At 45.3% G+C, this 21,696-nt stretch overlaps 1 protein-coding gene across 3 annotated transcripts; it reads left to right on the top strand.

The window, feature by feature from the left end:
• The first annotated feature begins 15,749 nt into the window (after positions 1 to 15,749).
• LOC110486251 (2',3'-cyclic-nucleotide 3'-phosphodiesterase) lies at positions 15,750 to 21,298 on the top strand. 3 transcript variants are annotated; one of them, XM_021557699.3, is made up of 4 exons: positions 15,750 to 15,985; positions 17,453 to 18,976; positions 19,093 to 19,220; positions 19,797 to 21,298. In XM_021557699.3, exons 2-4 carry the CDS (start codon positions 17,485 to 17,487, stop codon positions 20,256 to 20,258), a joined length of 2,082 nt encoding a protein of 693 aa, XP_021413374.3. In that variant the 5' UTR covers positions 15,750 to 15,985; positions 17,453 to 17,484; the 3' UTR covers positions 20,259 to 21,298. The 3 variants fall into 3 exon arrangements, with proteins under 3 accessions (XP_021413374.3, XP_021413373.3, XP_021413375.3); XM_021557698.3 differs by having other exon boundaries at positions 15,782 to 15,985; positions 17,465 to 18,976; XM_021557700.3 differs by having other exon boundaries at positions 15,798 to 15,985; positions 17,426 to 18,976.
• Positions 21,299 to 21,696: the final 398 nt, after the last annotated feature.

The following is a 21,696-nucleotide window of genomic DNA, read 5'->3' as shown; positions in this document are numbered from 1 at the left end:
AATACTGTATATTTGACTGATTTTGTTACGGTGCGTGAATGAGGACCCAAAAGCGAATTAACGTAAATAGAGCTTCTTTAATAACAAAACATAGGTAGGCTCAGATGGACCGGCAGATTCCGACAGGACAGGACAAGGTTGCAGCAAACATGACGATAGTCTGGTTCAGGCATGAATAACACAAACAAGAATCCGACAAAGACAGAAACAAAAACAGAGAGAGATATAGAGGACTAATCAGAGGGAAAAAGGGAACAGGTGGGAAAAGGGGTGACGAGGTAGTTAGGAGGAGACAAGGAACAGCTGGGGGAAAGAGGGGGAGAAAAGGTAACCTAAAACGACCAGCAGAGGGAGACAGGGTGAAGAGAAAGGACAGAAACAAGACACAACATGACAATACATGACAGTACCCCCCCACTCACCGAGCGCCTCCTGGCGCACTCGAGGAGGAAACCTGGCGGCAACGGAGGAAATCATCGATCAGCGCACGGTCCAGCACGTCCCGAGAGGGAACCCAACTCCTCTCCTCAGGACCGTACCCCTCCCAATCTACTAGGTACTGATGACCACGGCCCCGAGGACGCATGTCCAAAATCCTACGGACCCTGTAGATGGGTGCGCCCTCGACAAGGATGGGGGGGGGGGGGGAAAGACGAGCGGGGGCGCGAAGAACGGGCTTGACACAGGAGACATGGAAGACCGGGTGGACGCGACGAAGATATCGCGGAAGAAGAAGTCGCACTGCGACAGGATTAATGATCTGAGAAATACGGAACGGACCAATGAACCGCGGGGTCAACTTGCGAGAAGCGGTCTTAAGGGGAAGGTTCTGAGTGGAGAGCCAAACTCTCTGACCGCGACAATATCTAGGACTCTTAGTTCTACGCTTATTAGCAGCCCTCACAGTCTGCGCCCTATAACGGCAAAGTGCAGACCTGACCCTCTTCCAGGTGCGCTCGCAACGTTGGACAAAAGCCTGAGCGGAGGGGACGCTGGACTCGGTGAACTGAGATGAGAACAGCGGAGGCTGGTACCCGAGGCTACTCTGAAAAGGAGATAGCCCGGTCGCAGACGAAGGAATCGAGTTGTGGGCGTATTCTGCCCAGGGGAGCTGTTCTGACCAAGACGCAGGGTTGCGAAAAGAAAGACTGCGTAAGATGCGACCAATAGTCTGATTGGCCCGTTCTGCTTGACCGTTAGACTGGGGGTGAAAGCCGGAAGAGAGACTGACGGAAGCCCCAATCAAACGGCAAAACTCCCTCCAAAATTGAGACGTGAATTGCGGACCTCTGTCCGAAACGACGTCTGACGGAAGGCCATGAATTCTGAAAACATTCTCGATGATGATTTGTGCCGTCTCTTTAGCAGAAGGAAGCTTAGCAAGGGGAATAAAATGAGCCGCCTTAGAGAACCTGTCGACAACCGTAAGAATAACAGTCTTCCCCGCTGACGAAGGCAGTCCGGTGACAAAATCTAAGGCGATGTGAGACCACGGTCGAGAGGGAATGGGAAGCGGCCTGAGACGGCCGGCAGGAGGGGAGTTACCGGACTTAGTCTGCGCGCAGACCGAACAAGCAGCCACGAAGCGACGCGTGTCATGCTCCCGGGTGGGCCACCAAAAACGCTGGCGAATGGAAGCAAGCGTACCCCGAACGCCAGGGTGGCCGGCTAACTTGGCAGAGTGAGCCCACTGAAGAACGGCCAGACGAGTAGGAACGGGAACGAAAAGAAGGTTCCTGGGACAAGCGCGCGGCGACGGAGTTTGAGTGAGTGCTTGCTTTACCTGCCTCTCAATTCCCCAGACAGTCAACCCGACAACACGCCCCTCAGGGAGAATCCCCTCGGGGTCAGTGGAGGCTACTGAAGAACTGAAGAGACGAGATAAAGCATCAGGCTTGGTGTTCTTAGAGCCCGGACGATAAGAAATCACGAACTCGAAACGAGCGAAAAACAGCGCCCAGCGCGTCTGACGCGCATTAAGTCGTTTGGCAGAACGGATGTACTCAAGGTTCCTATGGTCAGTCCAAACGACAAAAGGAACGGTCGCCCCCTCCAACCACTGTCGCCATTCGCCTAGGGCTAAGCGGATGGCGAGCAGTTCGCGGTTTCCCACATCATAGTTACGTTCCGACGGCGACAGGCGATGAGAAAAATACGCGCAAGGGTGGACCTTGTCGTCAGAGAGGGAGCGCTGAGAAAGAATGGCTCCCACGCCCACCTCTGACGCGTCAACCTCGACCACGAACTGTCTAGAGACGTCAGGTGTAACAAGGATAGGAGCGGATGTAAAACGATTCTTGAGGAGATCAAAAGCTCCCTGGGCGGAAACGGACCACTTAAAGCACGTCTTGACAGAAGTAAGGGCTGTGAGAGGAGCTGCCACCTGACCGAAATTACGGATGAAACGACGATAGAAGTTCGCGAAGCCGAGAAAGCGCTGCAGCTCGACGCGTGACTTAGGGACGGGCCAATCAATGACAGCCTGGACCTTAGCGGGATCCATCTTAATGCCTTCAGCGGAAATAACAGAACCGAGAAATGTGACGGAGGAGGCATGAAAAGTGCACTTCTCAGCCTTCACAAAAAGACAATTCTCTAAAAGGCGCTGGAGGACACGTCGAACGTGCTGAACATGAATCTGGAGTGACGGTGAAAAAATCAGGATATCGTCAAGGTAAACGAAAACAAAGATGTTCAGCATGTCTCTCAGGACATCATTGACTAATGCCTGAAAGACAGCTGGAGCGTTAGCGAGGCCGAAAGGAAGAACCCGGTATTCAAAGTGCCCTAACGGAGTGTTAAACGCCGTCTTCCACTCGTCCCCCTCCCTGATGCGCACGAGATGGTAAGCGTTACGAAGGTCCAACTTAGTGAAAAACCTGGCTCCCTGCAGGATCTCGAAGGCTGAAGACATAAGAGGAAGCGGATAACGATTCTTCACTGTTATGTCATTCAGCCCTCGATAATCTATGCAGGGGCGCAGGGACCCGTCCTTCTTCTTAACAAAAAAAAACCCCGCTCCGGCGGGAGAGGAGGAGGGGACTATGGTACCGGCGGCAAGAGCTACAGACAAATAATCTTCGAGAGCCTTACGTTCGGGAGCCGACAGAGAGTATAGTCTACCCCGGGGGGGAGTGGTTCCCGGAAGGAGATCAATACTACAATCATACGACCGGTGTGGAGGAAGAGAGGTGGCCCTGGACCGACTGAACACCGTGCGCAGATCGTGATATTCCTCCGGCACCCCTGTCAAATCACCAGGCTCCTCCTGTGAAGAAGAGACAGAGGAAACAGGAGGGATAGCAGACATTAAACATTTCACATGACAAGAGACGTTCCAGGAGAGGATAGAATTACTAGACCAATTAATGGAAGGATTATGACAAACTAGCCAGGGATGGCCCAAAACAACAGGTGTAAAAGGTGAACGAAAAATTAAAAAAGAAATGGTTTCGCTATGATTACCAGAAACAGTGAGGGTTAAAGGTAGCGTCTCACGCTGAATCCTGGGGAGAGGACTACCATCCAGGGCGAACAAGGCCGTGGACTCCCTTAACTGTCTGAGAGGAATGTCATGTTCCCGAGCCCAGGTCTCGTCCATAAAACAGCCCTCCGCCCCAGAGTCTATTAAGGCACTGCAGGAAGCTGACGAACCGGTCCAGCGTAGATGGACCGACAAGGTAGTGCAGGATCTTGAAGGAGAGACAGGAGTAGTAGCGCTCACCAGTAGCCCTCCGCTTACTGATGAGCTCTGGCTTTTACTGGACATGAAGTGACAAAATGACCAGCAGAACCGCAATAGAGACAGAGGCGGTTGGTGATTCTCCGTTCCCTCTCCTTAGTCGAGATGCGGATACCGCCCAGCTGCATAGGCTCAGCACCCGAGCCGACAGAGGAAGATGGTAGTGATGCGGAGAGGGGGGCAACGAAGAACGCGAGCTCCTTTCCACGAGCTCGGTGACGAAGATCAACCCGTCGCTCAATGCGAATAGCGAGTTCAATCAAGGAATCCACGCTGGAAGGAACCTCCCGGGAGAGAATCTCATCCTTTACCTCTGCGCGGAGACCCTCCAGAAAACGAGCGAGCAAAGCCGGCTCGTTCCAGCCACTGGAGGCAGCAAGAGTGCGAAACTCAATAGAGTAGTCTGTTATGGATCGATTACCTTGACATAGGGAAGACAGGGCCCTGGAAGCCTCCTCCCCAAAAACAGATCGATCAAAAACCCGTATCATCTCCTCCTTAAAGTCCTGATACTGGTTAGTACACTCAGCCCTTGCCTCCCAGATTGCCGTGCCCCACTCACGAGCCCGTCCAGTAAGGAGAGATATGACGTAGGCGACACGAGCAGTGCTCCTGGAGTAAGTGTTGGGCTGGAGAGAAAACACAATATCACACTGGGTGAGGAACGAGCGGCATTCAGTGGGATCCCCAGAGTAACACGGTGGGTTATTGATTCTGGGCTCCGGAGATTCGAAAGCCCTGGAAGTGGCCGGTGGATCGAGGCGGAGATGGTGAACCTGTTCTGTGAGGTTGGAGACTTGGGTGGCCAGGGTCTCAACGGCATGTCGAGCAGCAGACAATTCCTGCTCGTGTCTGCCTAGCATCGCTCCCTGGATCTCGACGGCTGAGTGGAGAGGATCCGAAGTCGCTGGGTCCATTCTGGGTCGGATTCTTCTGTTACGGTGCGTGAATGAGGACCCAAAAGCGAATTAACGTAAATAGAGCTTCTTTAATAACAAAACATAGGTAGGCTCAGATGGACCGGCAGATTCCGACAGGACAGGACAAGGTTGCAGCAAACATGACGATAGTCTGGTTCAGGCATGAATAACACAAACAAGAATCCGACAAAGACAGAAACAAAAACAGAGAGAGATATAGAGGACTAATCAGAGGGAAAAAGGGAACAGGTGGGAAAAGGGGTGACGAGGTAGTTAGGAGGAGACAAGGAACAGCTGGGGGAAAGAGGGGGAGAAAAGGTAACCTAAAACGACCAGCAGAGGGAGACAGGGTGAAGAGAAAGGACAGAAACAAGACACAACATGACAATACATGACAGATTTTGAAGTATTTAAAGTGGAACTGACAGCATTTGAACTACTTTGTTTCATATCTGCAAACGGACAATCATAATATCAGTAAAACATATCAAATTCCTAGTTTATGCTTGAAAACCAACTTTGTAAGAGGTTTTTTAAAAATAGGTTCTATTTGACTCAAAATTCCATGTTGTACAGTACGGTATTGTTGGCAGAATAGATGGATGCAGCTCAATGCATGATTAATATAATTCACCAATACATTTCTTGGTAGTCCAAAACATATTTCTATCAGGTTGTAAATTATGGCTGGCCTAGTACATTGTTTGCTGCCTCCACCCATTCAGGATGCAGTGTTTCAGTTTCAATGACTTCATATTTTGAACAAAAACGGACGACTGTAAATAAGGCTGGGAATGTCAATACAATGAAACTATAAGGTGTTCACCCATACAATTATTTTTTAATTCAATGAAAAACATGTTTTAAGTTCAAACGTTACAACAACCTATCGCTAAGTTGTTGTTATTTGGTGATAAATACTTTTTGATTAGGGTCGCAGCATATTATGGACATCTGCAAGCGTAGCAGCAAAGGCTGGACAAATGATTTATCTATTTTGTTTTAAAACGTTAAGATGCTATATACAGCATATGAACATAAGTGGACATTATAAAGGGCCATATTCTTTAGAATAAAACAATGGCCAGTTTGAGTCGCAGTTGCACGTTGTTTTGTAAAAGAAATAGCCTATGTCTGGCGAATTCTTTGGGTACATTGACTTCAATCATTCAAAACCTAGGAGCCTCGTGGTTCTCACCACATTCCATAGACTTACACAATAATTATGACTACAGCTGGAGGACATCCTCCAACCTATCAGAGCTCTTGCAGTATGAACTAACAAGTTTTCCATCCAAAGGATCTGATCATTAATTTAGTACTGAAAGCATAAGCTACAGCTAGCTAGCACTGCAGTGAGTAGTTGACTCAAAGAGAGAAAGGCAATAGTTGAAGCAGCATAGAGAGAGAGAGAGAGCTATATTTCATTAGATGTTTTCTTCTTCTTAGTCTACCTTTCACTTAGCTATTGCAGCTAATTTATTCTACCCAAAGAACCTGACTCAAACAGAGAGAAATGCTATTTATGTTAGCTAGCTGGCTAAGGCTATCCAACACTGCAACTCTTCCAAGTCAATGTAAGCTTTTGGTTTTATAATTGTATGGGCACCGGGGCCCGCCGGTTTAACTGCTAAACTACTTGCTGTACACTGTAATGCGTGATTGTACACTTGGGATTGGATTGTGGGTTTACTAATGTGTTTGTTCTATTTTGGTTTGTTTTACTATAACCTTGATATGGTGACGATGTAGGTTGTGTAGCGGTTAGTGGTTATGGTGTGACGGTTTGGCAAGGAGAGGTTTTTGTGCCTAGTCACAGATAGCTGTTGTGTTGTGTACTGAAGTCCACAAGTGAAGGGAAAAGGTGAGAGGAGGAAAGCCTGTAGATGCGAGAATGAATTTTACAACAAGTAAAGTGATAATGCTCTATGTGGCTGCTATGAAATTTAACTGTGTGTGGGTGATCAGGGGTGTATTCATTCTGCCGATTCTGTTGCAAAATGTTTCTTAAACAGAACGAAATGGGGCGGGACCAACCTGAATTTATTTGTCCAATAGAAACTTTCGAAGCGTTTTGCAACTGTTTGGACTAAAGATTACACCCCAGATCAGCTAGATGCAGGCAAGAGTGTGCAAGATGGAATGGAATGTGTCTCTCTCTGCCTGTCACCTTGATCACTCCAATTTGTCTCTCGACCTGTGCACCTACGGTATAAACTTTCATTTCAAGGCTATAGGTTGTAGCAATCTCTTGATTGGTATAGGGAAAATTTGAGTATCATGCAGTAGCCTAAACCTATCGCTGTTACATTGAGCTGGGTGAATATGAATATGAATGACAGTCATCCAATATGCTATAATCGAAATAAGGCCATGGTAATAAAACAAAATCCTCCATAATCTTAAACCAAATCAAATCAAATCAAATGTATTTATATAGCCCTTTGTACATCAGCTGATATCTCAAAGTGCTGTACAGAAACCCAGCCTAAAACCCCAAACAGCAAGCAATGCAGGTGTAGAAGCACGGTGGCTAGGAAAAACTCCCTAGAAAGGCCAAAACCTTGGAAGAAACCTAGAGAGGAACCAGGCTATGTGGGGTGGCCAGTCCTCTTTTGGCTGTGCCGGGTGGAGATTATAACAGAACATGGCCAAGATGTTCAAATGTTCATAAATGACCAGCATGGTCGAATAATAATAAGGCAGAACAGTTGAAACTGGAGCAGCAGCACGGCCAGGTGGACTGGGGACAGCAAGGAGTCATCATGTCAGGTAGTCCTGAGGCATGGTCCTAGGGCTCAGGTCTTTCCGAGAGAGAGAAAGAGAGAAAGAGAGAATTAGAGAGAGCACACTTAAATTCACAAAGGACACCGAATAGGACAGGAGAAGTACTCCAGATATAACAAACTGACCCTAGCCCCCCGACACATAAACTACTGCAGCATAAATACTGGAGGCTGAGACAGGAGGGGTCAGGAGACACTAAACGGCACCAACCGGCACTGCTGTGTATATAGTGTGAAGTGTGTCCTCATTTAGTAGTTGCATTGTGCTGCAGTGCGGTATGGTAAGGTACCTCAAAGTGCGTGAGATCATAGTATTTTACTGTCAGCCGTTGTTGCCATTAATGCTCATTCAGACCACCAGAGGGCATCGTTGAGCACATCTACTCCAGCCTGAAAGAAATACTGCGGGCCTGCACTAAGACCACAATACAGTTTTATGGGTTTAACTGAATGAATAATTATATATTGAAGAAATTAGTCCCTTCTTTTCTTTCTAATGGGTCGAAAACTGCATTTTTTTTAAAAACTCAAGTTTCACACTGTGGTAAATAAACATGTTAAGCCATATTTTCACCTAAACTAATTTCTATTTGATAGGGTGCCATTTAGGCAGTTTATGATATAGTTTATTTTGTTATAAGATCACATTTTGTTATGTGGCGTGTGTTTCTATACAATCATATCAAATAAGTTTCCATCAACAATTAGCTATTATGAGCCTTTCGGCTAGCTATTGTCCAATTTAAATTCTCATCAAGGTGTGAACTGCGATCCACGTCCATTACTACTGTAAGCCCAGTATTCAAAAAATGACAATACAATACTTTTTTTTGTTAATAAAATATATTATAATTTGATTTTAAAAATACTATTTCAAAATGCAGATGTTTATTCGGTTACTGTACACCAGCTGTTACCAAACTAGGGGTCGGGACCAAAGCTCCCACTGGATAACTGACACTTCCTAACTTGACATTGTCTGGTAAAGACTGCATCAAAACTCAGCAGGACAGACAGTATCTTCTCTGTTTCACCCCGCTCTCCACCGGGTCTGCGTCACACCAAACGGCAGGCGTCAAAGACACCGGGAATCTTCCATTTCAGTTGGTTCTCAACATTTAACACCACACCAGTTATCACTCCTTTCAACAGCGCTCAGCTCCGGAGAGCATAGCAAATCAAAGTTCTTGTCCCAAGACGCATGGTGCAGATTCAACAGTCCCCAACCTCTTCTCCACCCATCCTGACATCACATATGGATGAGCCAGAAGGCAAGGATCCATTCTCTCCAGAACCATCCTTGTCATCATCGGGAAGAGGCCCGAACTCAGCAGGTTAAATGTTGGATCTACCGGAGAGCATTTTTGCCTTTTTGTATTTGACGCCCATCTTCCTCACCACATCACTTCCCTCTACTCTCCTTTACTTCTTCCCCTCTGTCCATTTCCACATCTCCACGCTCCTTCATCCGCTGTCGTAGCAAACTGTTCAAATGGTTCTTGTATCTTGAATTTTCCGCCATGTAGGTGTAACAGTATAGACTTTACGTCCGTCCCCTCGCCCCGACCTGGGCACGAACCAGGGACGCTCTGCACACGTCAACAGTCACCCTCGAAGCATCGTTACCCATCGCTCCACAAAAGCCGCGGCCCTTGCAGAGCAAGGGGAACCACTACTTCAAGGTCTCAGAGCGAGTGACGTCACCAATTGAAACGCTACCAGCGTGCACCACCGCTAACTAGCTAGCCATTTCGCATCGGCTACATAGGGTCGACTCAAAAAACTCTACCAGCCGCCATTACACTTCTTCTTCGATATGATGATGGTCCGGAAACAAACGTTTAAAGTGCACCTACTGTGTTGGAATGTAAGATCAATCATGATCTGTCCAATTATGATCTGTCCAATTATTAATTCCCTAACTTCTCCCACACCCTCCCCCCTCCCCCCAAAACCTCTCCCCAACCCCATTAAACTTGATCTATAGCCTGCTGAAACACTCCACCCTTAGGATTGTTCAGCATGTCAACAACCATTTCAACAGTGACATCTGTTACCCCCAATATCTTTTGCCATCTCCACAATAACCTTCAACCTGGCATTTCTGCTTTCCACAACCAGAGTTGTATTATTAACCTTACCAGTAAAAGCTATGAAGTCAACTTTATTCGTTATCAAAGTGTCCTTTGACGCCACACTTTCAAGGTTTCTGAACAGGCCTCGAAACCATGCCAGGACCATCAGATTAACCATTTTTAATGAAGCCAGCAATGCAAATAATTCATCTCAGTGATTGACAGTATACAAGTATTATTGCATGTATACTAACCAATCGCAGTGAAATGAAATCTGGTCATGATCAGTTTCTATATTTCATATTATATTGTCTTGATAGGGGCATTGACGTTGTTGGTTGGCTAGCAAGCAAAACTTGACGTTAATTTACACACCACACCACATTTACACACCACACCACATTTGGGAAAACTGGTCCACCCACTTGATAGCTAGCGGTGGGGGCTGGTGGGGGGAGCTATAGGAGGACGGGCTCTGTGTAATGGCTGGATTGGAATAAGTGGAACGGAGTCAAACGTGGTTTCCGTATGTTTGATGTGTTTGATACCGTTTAATTGATTCCATTCCAGCCATTACAATGAGCCCATCCTCCAATAGCTCCTCCCACCAGCCTCCACTGGTAGCTAGCTATCATTAGTTTAAATAAAGCAAAATGATGTACTGATATGAAAGTGCAATTGTAAACCCAATGGGTGCACATTTTTGTTTTTGCCCTAGCACTACACAGCTGATTCAAATAATCAAAGCTTGAGGAGTAGTTGATTATTTAAATCAGCTGTGTTAAAAAGCATAACGTGCACCTTTTGGGTCCCGAGGGTCGAGTCCACACAGCCAAAAGTCAGACACTAATGGGGTTTTCCAACAGCAAGGCTCAGCTCAACATGTCAGTGTTGCCATTGTTTATAAAATGTTTTCATTATCATGTTGAAAAAAACATGTCTCCAAACCTCATGTCACACACTCACAAACTGAAATCATAACCTAACAATGCAAGCGATGGCTGCAGGATGAAGTTATGAAGATGAACTGCAGAAACGTGCAGTTGACTGCAGTCAAAACGTCATGACCTTTTGATGACATGATTTTTGTAATGTTCATGCTGTTGACATGTTGGCGCAAGTCGGAGAATTATTATCCCCATAATGCAACATACTTTGAAAGGGCGACAAAAGTGATCCGCTCGAACGTGCCCTCTTGGGGACAGGGCAGCACAAGTTAACAATGCAGTGTGTGCATGCTCGGTTGCTCGTTTGTTGACTGAGTGGCATGACAAAAGATGCATTACCTCTCCCTGCTGTGGAGTTTGTGTAATGAGTGATCTGATTCAATCGCGGGAGTCCAGGAACCGACTAGTAGCGTAGATGATATATCTGGGAAAGCTCTAATGATAGCGAAACAATAAACATTTAGCCATTCATAGCTAGCTATTTAGCTATGACCATTTACTATATTTGCTGAGAGTTATGCTTGTGGTTGAATGCAATCTCTGTGTATATGCATTTAGACAATTTCTTCTGTTACACAGCTGTCAATCGAAAACGTATGCACTGGTTGCCAAGTCGTTTGGGCTGTCTTCTCAGTCAGTGGCTTTTTTGCTACCTCAAGTCCACACTATATGCATGTCAAGTTTGTATTCGTAGCTAATGACAGTTTATACATTTCTTTCAGACATTGATTCTTCAGCCAGATGACAAAAATGGTCTGGTTGCCAGATCCAAATGTTATGTAAAGATGAGAGATTGTGATAATGCATTGAGGGACGCAGAGGCCTCTCTCTATGAGGACAAATCATTCTTAAAGGTGCAGTTTAATCATTGGGCATCATTATTCAGCCCTGTTCTATTTTCAGCCTTTGGCTTTATTGTGTAGCAGTCATTGTATTATCTCTCAGCCAGTGTTTGCCGTTATTGAGGAAAGCTTTGTATTGTCTGTTTTGTTTGGAACGGAACAGCTGTATCCCCCTGTTGGCCAGCTACTGTACTGAAATTCAAAGCTTTTTTATTTTCAATGACCACTAGGGCACACTGTTGTTTCTGATTTGTCATAATTTCCCAAGCAAAATCCATTGATTTATTTGTATTCCTCCTTTCCCAGGGTTTGTATCAGAAAGCGGAAGCTTTATACACCATGGGAGACTTTGAGTTTGACCTGGTGTTTTACCACAGGGGGCACAAACAGTGGCCAGAGCTGCAGGAATTTAGACTGGGAATCCAGAAGGCCCAAGAGGCTATCGACAACTCTGTGGGCTGTAAGTACTGGGTCAAAAATATTTTTGTAGAAGACCAACAGATTGAGTACCTCATTGTTCTCATAACGCAGTTTTTGTGAGTTTTCCATCTGGTTTTCAAAATATCTTACCTTTCTACCACCAGGGAAGAAGGGACGGCCGAAGGGGCTGATTCACCCCCTGAGAAGGGAGATGAGGCAGCAGAACAAGAAGACGCCTAATGAGTGAGAAGACAGCCAAGCAGCTTCTGGGAGAGTCTACAGCGATAAGGAGAAGCTACTGAAAGATGAAGGTAGGGCAGCCAGAAATATTTTACTTAGCCTGTTTCTGTATGTTCACTATTTTGTCTTAGTTTCAGTACACAATCAATACACTGTCACACTTGGGAAGATGCTCTTTTATCACGTACCCTATCTGGAGAATTGGCCTCTACGTGTCCTTTGATTCCCTTTACACATTCATTATTATCAGCATGAATTACAGAGCCCAGTGTGTGGTAAAGGGCAAATATTCCACTCAAGTCATAAATGGCCTCCAAACTTGGTGAAAGGTAAGATGCGGGGAGGGGAGAGACTGCAGGACCTATCTGGACACACGCACTGATTTCTGGCGCCAGCAGAAGCCCATCTATGCGCGGGAGAGAGACCGCAAGCTCATGCAGCAGAAGTGGAACAAGACCCGGCAGAACCCTCCCTCTGATCCCACCCGTTTTGTACTCAAGAGCCTGGAAGAGATTGATGCTGATAAGACAGAACAGACCCAAGGATGAATATGGTAGTTTGATGCTTATCAATACATCCTGGTCAACGGTAAACTCTTATTAGCATGTATTGGGGGCATGATCTTTGGTACATCTTTCTCACTCATCATTATTCACGATTCATTCATATCCTTAATCATGGTAGCATTCATATTAATGTAGACGTGTTCAGAAACATTCTGTTCTTATTTACAATCAGTCACTCCAAAATGACACAATACATTATTTACCATTCGTTTCTATTGGGCACAACATAACCAAAACAAACAGCAAATGCATCCAACAAGTTTGTAGAGTCACAAGCTTGGTGTCGTCATTGCGTACTAGGAATATGGGACCAAATACTACGCTTTTGACTCCATTTAATACACTAAGTGAATTTGTCCAAATACTTGACACCTTCAAACGAGGGGACTAGATACATAAAGTGCATTCATATCTAAAAGGTAAAACAGATATGTATGAAAATAACCTCAAATAAAAAGGTGACATTCTGTACTGTCGGCTCATATAACATTTGATCTCAAGTCCAAAATGCTGGAGTACAGAGCCAAATTAAGAGTTTTAGCTTCACTATCCAAATAAACACGTAGGGGAGCGTATGTGATTTTTCTAACGTCCCACATTTCAAATCAAGTGCTTTTCACACACTGCATCTTATTGTTTTAACAGTGTTCTTTCGCTTTCTTTGTTGTCCAACAGCAAACTCCCAGACGCAAAGTCAAGGGCACTTGATAATGTCGGCCGGGTGTACGCCAGAATATGAAAGTTCCCACAGGCTATTGATGCGTCGGTGGAAACTCAAAGTATATGGCACATCTGTGTTTTTATGTTTGGGTTGTGTGATGAAGCAAATAGTTTAATACAAAGGACTCCTAATATATGTATCCTATTCACTGTTGTTTGTGTATTTGCTTCTCCATTCTCAGCTGGGAGGAAAAGATCCCGCTGGCCAGTGGCGGCCCGGGACTACGGCGTTCGCTCACTCGCCGTGGCCGATGACATCGCTGATGAGAAGTGGCAACTGAACGCCTGTGTGTTGGTGGCACAGTCAGAGAGTAAGTGCAGGTAGAAGTGTGTAGAAACCCCTTGTTTGAGTCGTTGATAAGTTGTGATGTGCATAGCAATAGCAATGGCCCCCTGGCCTGTATTTTAAGTTCATCTTTACAGACTCTTAAAGGAAATGCCATTATCTCATGTCTGAGCTTGATCTAATTAATATAATGTATTTTTTATGTACTGTGGTTCCATTGAGGGGCGGCAGGTAGCCTAGAGGTTAGAGTGTTGGGACAGTGTTGTTCGAATCCCCGAGCTGGCAAGGTGGAAAAATCAGCCGTTCTGCACTTGAGCAAGGCAGTAAACCCCCACAACTGCTCACCTGGCGCCGATACCGTGGACATCGATTAAGGCAGCCCCCCCCCCCCCCCCCCCGCACCTCTCTGATTCAGAGGGGTTGGCTTAAATGCGGAAGACACATTTCGGTTGAATGCTTTCAGTTGTGCCACTGACTAGGTATCCCTTTTCCATTGACGTTTATGGGATTGAATGGGAACATGTCCATACAATTCTGATCAGATGTGGTCAGCATATCAATGCTGATTCTTTTGAATTACAACCTGGGGACACAAGTGATGATTTCATGGAAACTGTGATTAGTCTTTGTCTACTTGATCTTGGTCAAAGCATTGAACTGGTCCTAACAGTCTTTTCATTCTGTGTCCCCTCCCAGTGAAGCTTGTCAACTTTAAATCCGGTGTTGCCCACTTTGAAAGAGCTTTGGACAGGGCTAAGGTTCTCCAGGATGACCCTGCTAGGGATGCCATCCAGAAGGTTACCTGAACATCCTTGTCAATTCATGTCACTTCTTTCCTATTGTCAAATCACAATGGCTCACTGATACAATATTTGATGCCCTTATTTAGGCTCTCCGTGAGGCAAGGCAATGTTTATGAGCGCTCATCAGAAGATGACTGAAGAGTAGCCACAGACAGATGGTCAAGGACAATGTAATAAAAACAGTCTTTTAAACATGCTTCTCCGACCTCCACTTGAGTTTTTGTTGTATACTTTTATTTTCTTTGCTTATTTATGTATAGAAAAATTGCACACATACAAAATGTACATACCCCTTACATAATTAACTTAGGAGATACAGCTGAGGAAAGGACTTCACTTGGGTGGGAACAAAATTGAATTATGCTATGATGTATTACTTTGAAAATGTATTATTCATCTACACTGGAATTCAATCATTACAGCTGTGTAGTATAAGTTGATGTCTTCCTTTTCATTGATGTGTTTCCTGTAGTACTGCAACACATGCACGTTTCCAATGTAATATTTTGTAGTGTCTCATTAATAAAGCGTTTTGTTAAGCCTTGCCTAGTTGTTTTGGAGTCCTCTTTGTTTGCAGTGTAACGTGCCACCGACTAATGATCCAGAAAGCAATTACTGTGTGTTGAGTCGTTGGCACTCGACACACATGGTATTGGTAATCTAATTAAAACTATCCGAGAGAGAGAGAGAGAGAGAATGACCCAGAAGCTTTATATAAGGAAATGTAGGTTAGAAAGACAGTTAAGATGTGTTTGGATTGCCTTATGAAACTTGTGAAATCTTGCTGATCTGGCACATTTTTCAGCAGAGCCTGTTAGCAGGTGTTGGGTAACTTGGGTTTAATTACCTGTGCCAATGTGCATGTAAGCAGGCCATTGGAGACGAACACAACAGACGTGTATTGACTGGCACAATGCACCCAGTCAAAAATCATCTACAATTCTTTAGAACTGTGTACATGTTTCGCTGTGGTGTTTTTCTATCTGATTACAAGGCTAGTTCCCTTTACTTCTGCACTCTGATAACATTGTTTAAAACTGGCATGCTGACAATGCTGTGATTCACTAAGCAGCTGATTCCCTTTATATGGGTATTATGAAATCATGCCATGTTATCAGATCAGAAATTGATCAGACACATCTGATCTCATAGAGTCCACAGACTGTTGAGCAAATTTCCTTTACAGAACATGCATTTCTGGGGAAAAAAATGTACACAGAGCTTTGTTTTTCAAGGAGTTTGTGTTGTGGATGAGGACCTAAAATCATAAACTGCCAAAATACAAAATTACTCATTGTTGTCACTTATGCCATGAATTATCAGACTCCCTGGCATTAATTGCCATGGTTTATGGAATTTAAATTCAACAAAACTCATATGTAATTGTCTTCTCAGCCAGGTCTACGTTGTCATTGCTGGGACGTTCGCGTTGATAAGAGCGGGGGCGCGCAAACGATAGAAAGCACCCCGCCCTCAAGAGCACTAAACCTTGCGCGTGCTCAAGAACCCGTAGTTTCCGTTTTCTTTCCTAGTGTTGGGGGCAGATTTCTGCGCGGAGCGCCGACTGTCCTCTGCTTTCCAGCTTTGAAAACGCCTAAATTGCAGAGTCAGCGGCATACTCCTGACACAACAGGCACGGTAAGAAACCTCCGTCTGTAATCTCGTCCCATTCATATCAATATGATAGTTAGCCCGATTAGAAGCTGCTCGTCATATAGTACGATCTTGGAACTTGACCGAAGTGATCAGAATCTCGCTTTTCAGACAAATCTAATTTCTTTCGCTTTGAAATAGGCTATCGCTGTTGTTCAAACGTGGCATCTGAGTTTGGACATGACATTGCCACGCTGATTTTGTTTTGTCTGTTAGCGTGGTGATTGCATTGCAGCCACTCCCCGTTTCATCATTTCATTGTTACACGGTAGAAGCCGCGTTTACACCGTCGCACTAAAAACATTCTCATCTGATCTTTTACAGAAGATTCACTCACCATAAATATTGGCCTTCGATGTGCTGTTTCGAATATCGTTTGTTTCTTGGTGAACTTGTCTAGCCTGTAATGGGGATGACCATGCTTTTTTAAATATATTAATCTTCTTTCACGAACATGTAGGCTATTGCGCTACTGACCGTCTGTTACTCAAACAAATATATAACTTCTACATACTTTCCTTGGCGATTTTTAAAAATGTATTTTTATTCAAGTGCTTTTTTAAAAAGCGGATATACGAGCCCTTGTCCACACAAAAGGCTGGTATAATCAGTCGCAGGTGTTCATTTCTCACCCCGGCCTAGTCCCCGGAGGCTGAGCGCACGCCGCTACTTTTTGTTCGGCGATTTTGCATAACCTATATCTGAACCTCGCTCATTAATCGACCTAATTCAGTACCAAATTGCTGATGCATTTTTTAAAATATTATTATTGGTTTTATGGATGAATGTTAATGCATTCTAATTGACGCTTGTTTCCCAATTACGTTTTTCCCACCTACATGTATAATGCAAGACTGGCAGTAGTTCAAGCCGATTATGTGGATGTTTTGAGAATTCAGAGCCCATGACGGCATGCATTACACACACACATCCACGTCTCACATACCACTCCAAAGATGCCAGCTGTGCTTAAACCATTTAGTAATCAAGGTCGATAGAGCCAAGCCAACCACCCAATGCCTTTATCACTTTGATTTACTACTCCGAATAATCTGATGTCGAGGCCGCAAACCGGTGGAGGCCTTGCCCACAACGAGCTCTGATTCGGCAGGACTCCACAGAGGAACCGCTGCAGTACAGTAATTATATAAGGAGAGTCTGCTGCTCCCTATAACTCTTATTAGAAATACCAGAAGAGATCATTTGACTCCCTCAAAGTGATAGTGTGGTATCCCAAATCTTTGCACAAGGGAAGATTTATTTAAATATATATATATTTTTAAATTTACTTGCTTGGAAGTTTAAAGGAATTCCAGCACCATTTCATTGTTTATGCTGTACAGTTTCAAATATGAAGTTCCTGTTTTCCAAGTATTGAATTTGTTTGAGTTTCATTTGTATCATTATTAATTCATGTATTTTCAGGGTGCAAATCTTTTGTCTAAAACACAGGTTTATCATTAGGTCCATTGAGGAACCCAGATATGGATGCTGAGCAGAACCAGGTGTTGGACACTGCATCAGAGACTCGAGAGCAACAGGAGACTGGAGCAGGAGACTGCCCCCAGTCACAACTCAACTCTCCAATAGATCCTGCAGAATCTCCAGTGAATGGGCAAGAAATGGAGCGTTTGCCAGATATGCTGACAGAGTCAGGAATGTCAGAAGAAATGCAAGAGACGGCGCCTAAAGCAGAAAAATCACCAAAGAAAATGTCTCTGGAACCTTCTCAGGAGATTCAGACATCTCCAGAAGTTGTGACTAAAGCAGAGAAGTACCTAGAAAAACAACCAGAACTAGAGAGCTCAGAGGTCTCTGAGTCAGCTTCAGCATTGTACTTCGAACCAGACAAAAAACAGACCACAGTGCCTGAAAAGCAGCCAATGCCAGAGAAAACACCAGAGCCTCTGCCTTTAGATGAGCCTCTAGCAGAGAATAACATTGAAACTGCGCCAGAGAAAATGGCTGAACTCGTCCCACAGGCTGTTAAACTGTCTGTGCAGGCAGCGCCCGAGCCTGTCACACAGCCAGAATCTGAGGACGTGAAACTGCTCGACGAGAAAGAGCCTGGGGAATCTGAGAAGCAGGCAGAATCTGGTGTTGTGTTGGCGGTGGTGCCAGAGATGCCAGCGGAGCCTAAAACTGTACAGGAAGTGGAGGCAGACAAACAGACCGACGCTGAAATTGTACCGGAACCAAAGAAACCAGTAGAGGCTGTGAAGAAAGTGGAAGCAGAGAAACCAGTAGAGGCTGGGGCTGTGATGGAAGAGAAACTGGTAGAAGCTGAAATTGTTAAAGAAGTAGAGTCCGAGAAACGGGCAGCAGGTGAGGCAGATGCAGTGGAGCAGCAGAAGGCCGAAGTTGTCGAGCAGATTCCCGCTCCTGGTACCCTGTCTTTTGCCTTCCTGGAGCATGAGCAGACCAAAGCCACACTTCGCACCTCTCGCACTCTAATCATCCTCAGAGGCCTCCCCGGCAGCGGCAAGAGCCTCTTGGCACGTGCTATTGCAGATAGCTACCAGGGTCTCTGCACTGTCTGCTGTGCTGATGACCATGGTGTGAAACCGGAGAGTCCAGAAACATCGGCAGATGGGTACAAGGCTTTTGACGATGCTGTGGTAGCCTGCTGCAGTGTAGGAACATCTTCTCAAGTGATAGTGGTGGATGACACCAACCATACCCATGATCGGCTGGCCCGTCTTGGGGAGGTGGCAGAGCAGCACCGGCTGGTGGCCATGTTTCTGGAGCCCCGCACTGAGTGGAGCAGAGACTTGCCACAGCTGGCCAAGAGAACTCAGCGGGGGCTAGAGGAGGCCCAGATCCAGGCCATGAAAGTACCTCTTGAGGAGACGTCCCTGCCCCTTTTCTTTGGCTGGTTTCTTCTCCCTGGCATCCAGGACAAGGTCAGGTGCACGTCCATGGATTTCCTGAAGACGCTGGACACGCTTGAGGCCTTCAAGAAGCACTTGCCTGACTGTGAGTACAGCACAACGGTCTTATGATACAGACTTCTATTGTTTATATCTGACTCTGATTTTAGTCTCTTGAGCTTGACTGCGACAACTGAGCTCGCTTTGTTTTGTTTTTTTCAGTCACTGTTGAGGCTGAGAAAGAGGTGGACCTGGAGCAGTATTTCCAAGCCAATGGCGTTCTTCATTGCACTACCAAATTCTGTGACTATGGCAAGGCTGAGGGAGCCAAGGAATATGCAGACAAACCAGTAAGTCTGAAAGTATATTGAACAAAAATATAAAGTCAACATGCAACAATTTCAATGATGTTACAGTTCATATAAGATAATCACTCAATTGAAATAGCGGTGGGCCCACCCACTTGGGAGGCATGCCAATTGCATGCTCCCTCAAAACATCTGACATTGTTGTGACACAACTGCAAATTATAGTGGCCTTTTGTCTCCAGCACAAGGTGCACCTGTGTAATGATCATGCTGTTTAATCAGCTTCTTGATATGCCACACCTGTCAGGTGGATGGATTGTCTTGGCAAAGGAGACATGCTCATGAACAGGGATATAAACATATGTGTGCAAAATGCATATCAATCTTTTATTTCAACTTGTGAAACATGGGACAGACTTTGCATGTTGCGTTTATTTTTGTTTCGTGTATATTGGTGATGGGAATTATTTGTCAAATGCCACCTCATCCTATTTACCACACCGCTCATATTGGCCTTGTTTTATTTAAAATCTGATGACCAGTGCATTGTTTAAATAATGTATTTTAACTTTTCGGGGGATCCATTTTGAAATAACCCCTCTTCTTTTCCCACTCTAGGCTGTTAAAGAGTTGTATGGCTCTGCGTTCGAGCTGTCCCTCAGTGCCCTCTTCGTCACACCTCGCACTGTTGGAGCCCGGGTTTCACTCTCTGAGGATCAGTTGACCCTGTGGCCTGCCGATGCTGAGGAGGTGGTGTCTGTAGTCCCGGCCGCCGCCACCCTGCCCGCTGGTAGCCGTGCCCACATCACCCTGGGCTGTGCGGAGGGCGTTGAGCCACAGCAGACGGGCTTCGACCTGCTGGAGATCCTAGCGCTGCAGCAAGAGGGTCAGGAGGGAGAGCTGGTGGAGGAGATGGAGCTCGGCTCCCTGGCCTACTACGGCAAGGGGAGGTGGCTGCTCAGTCTGAGGGAGCCCATCTCCACCCAGGCCTGCTTCTCCAGCCTCTACGGGCCCAAGAAGGCCGACTCGACCAAGAAAGACGGGGACAAGAAGAAGAAGCAAAAGTGCACCATACTGTAAAGGAGAGGGGGAAGGTGGAAATGGATGGATCGGGATGAGTGGCGTACTAGTGTTCTGATTGGTCTGTGGGGAAGTTTGTTTGTTTGTGCTACTTTTGGGGTTTGGGAGGCGTCTTGGATATCCCACCCCAAATTCACAAGCTGTGTGCCTTTCTCTATTGCTTTGCTGCACAACCCAAGAGGCCTTTATACCACAGTTTAGGTCAAGCTTAGCATCTTGTTCAGTGTCTTGTCATGCGTTTTTAGTGCCATAGTTGCAATTGGATAGGATTTCTGAAGACGAGGCCTGATTTCATGGCTCAGCTGCAGTTTTGACAGATGTAGTACTGCTTCTCCTAGTACCGCTTCTCACCGTTTGACCACTGTTTTCCCTACTCAATTCATGTCTAACACTATTAAAAAACCTTCCGCATATGTCAGTGTTAAGCATTTAGATATTTTCATGTTTTGTGTGTGGCTCATAGTGTTTTCATTGCATGCCAGGTTTAGCAGATGTAGTTCTAGTCATGATTTAGCTTGTTTGCAAAAGAAGTTGCACATCTATTTCAGTCATTTCCTGTGGTTTGGTCAGTTTAGCCATGTGTTTGTATGTTTGGTACGAAGGAAAGAGTTGGGTAATATCACAACTAGCTCATGGGCCAAAAAGGGTGTCTGTGTATGCTTGATTTGATGTGCTGAACTGTGAGTGTCCTTCATAGAGGCCATTCCTAATTAACTCTTTTTGCACGATGATGCAGAAATCAAAGGGAGAATGCTGATGAATGTGTAGTTTGTTTCATTAGCTGGCACTTACTTGGTACTTATCAAATGCTGTGAAACCAAGGCCACAATTCTGTAGTATAGGAGACTGCAGCCTGGGATCATCCCTCTTTCTGTCAACCACAGTTAGGTTTTGCATGTCAACTTGTATGTATCCGCTGTCTGTTCATGACTGATGTGTAGGTTTCTTAGGGCAAAGCCATGCTTGTTTAGTTCTTCCAATGAGTCACTGTTTTTGCACATGTTTTGTACACTTAATAAAAGAATTTGCTTTGCGCCAAATATTGCCTTAATGCAATGTGTACTGTTACACCCGGTTCATGACTGTTCCCTTGTCTGTACACCAGTCTTGATTTTTTTGCATGTAAATCTTGGTGGGGCAAGTGGGATCCATGCCAGCAAAGCCACAACACTAAACAATACATTATTTGCACTTTACCACTGCTACACCTGGCTGTCAGCGGAGCCTTGTCTGGCAGCGAAACAGTTAATTCACCCTCATTTACTGCCTTTAAAAAAAATAAACAGCTGTAATGAGTGACTTAATAAACAAATGTGGTTTCTACTGATAATTGAGATGTACAAACTATGGCATAAGGGGACGACAAGATTAGAGGCAAGCCGTAATTTCGGTAAAGACATGAGCATGCTAGGATGGCGTCAACTATATGTTTAGCACT

The sequence above is a fragment of the Oncorhynchus mykiss genome, chromosome 13, assembly GCF_057628025.1.
Source record: "Oncorhynchus mykiss isolate SJ-2025 chromosome 13, ASM5762802v1, whole genome shotgun sequence".
Classification (NCBI taxonomy): domain Eukaryota; kingdom Metazoa; phylum Chordata; class Actinopteri; order Salmoniformes; family Salmonidae; genus Oncorhynchus; species Oncorhynchus mykiss.
The sequence above is the reverse complement of the archived record's forward strand: the minus strand, read 5'-3'. Positions and strand labels throughout refer to the sequence as shown.

Excerpts from the sequence above, each read along its gene's own strand:
- LOC110486251 (XM_021557699.3), top strand. The coding sequence starts at position 17,485 with ATGGATGCTGAGCAGAACCAGGTGTTGGACACTGCATCAGAGACTCGA. Across the intron at positions 18,977-19,092 it reads CAAGAAGCACTTGCCTGACT|TCACTGTTGAGGCTGAGAAA; the intron begins GTGAGTACAGCA and ends TGTTTTTTTCAG. Across the intron at positions 19,221-19,796 it reads AGGAATATGCAGACAAACCA|GCTGTTAAAGAGTTGTATGG; the intron begins GTAAGTCTGAAA and ends TTCCCACTCTAG.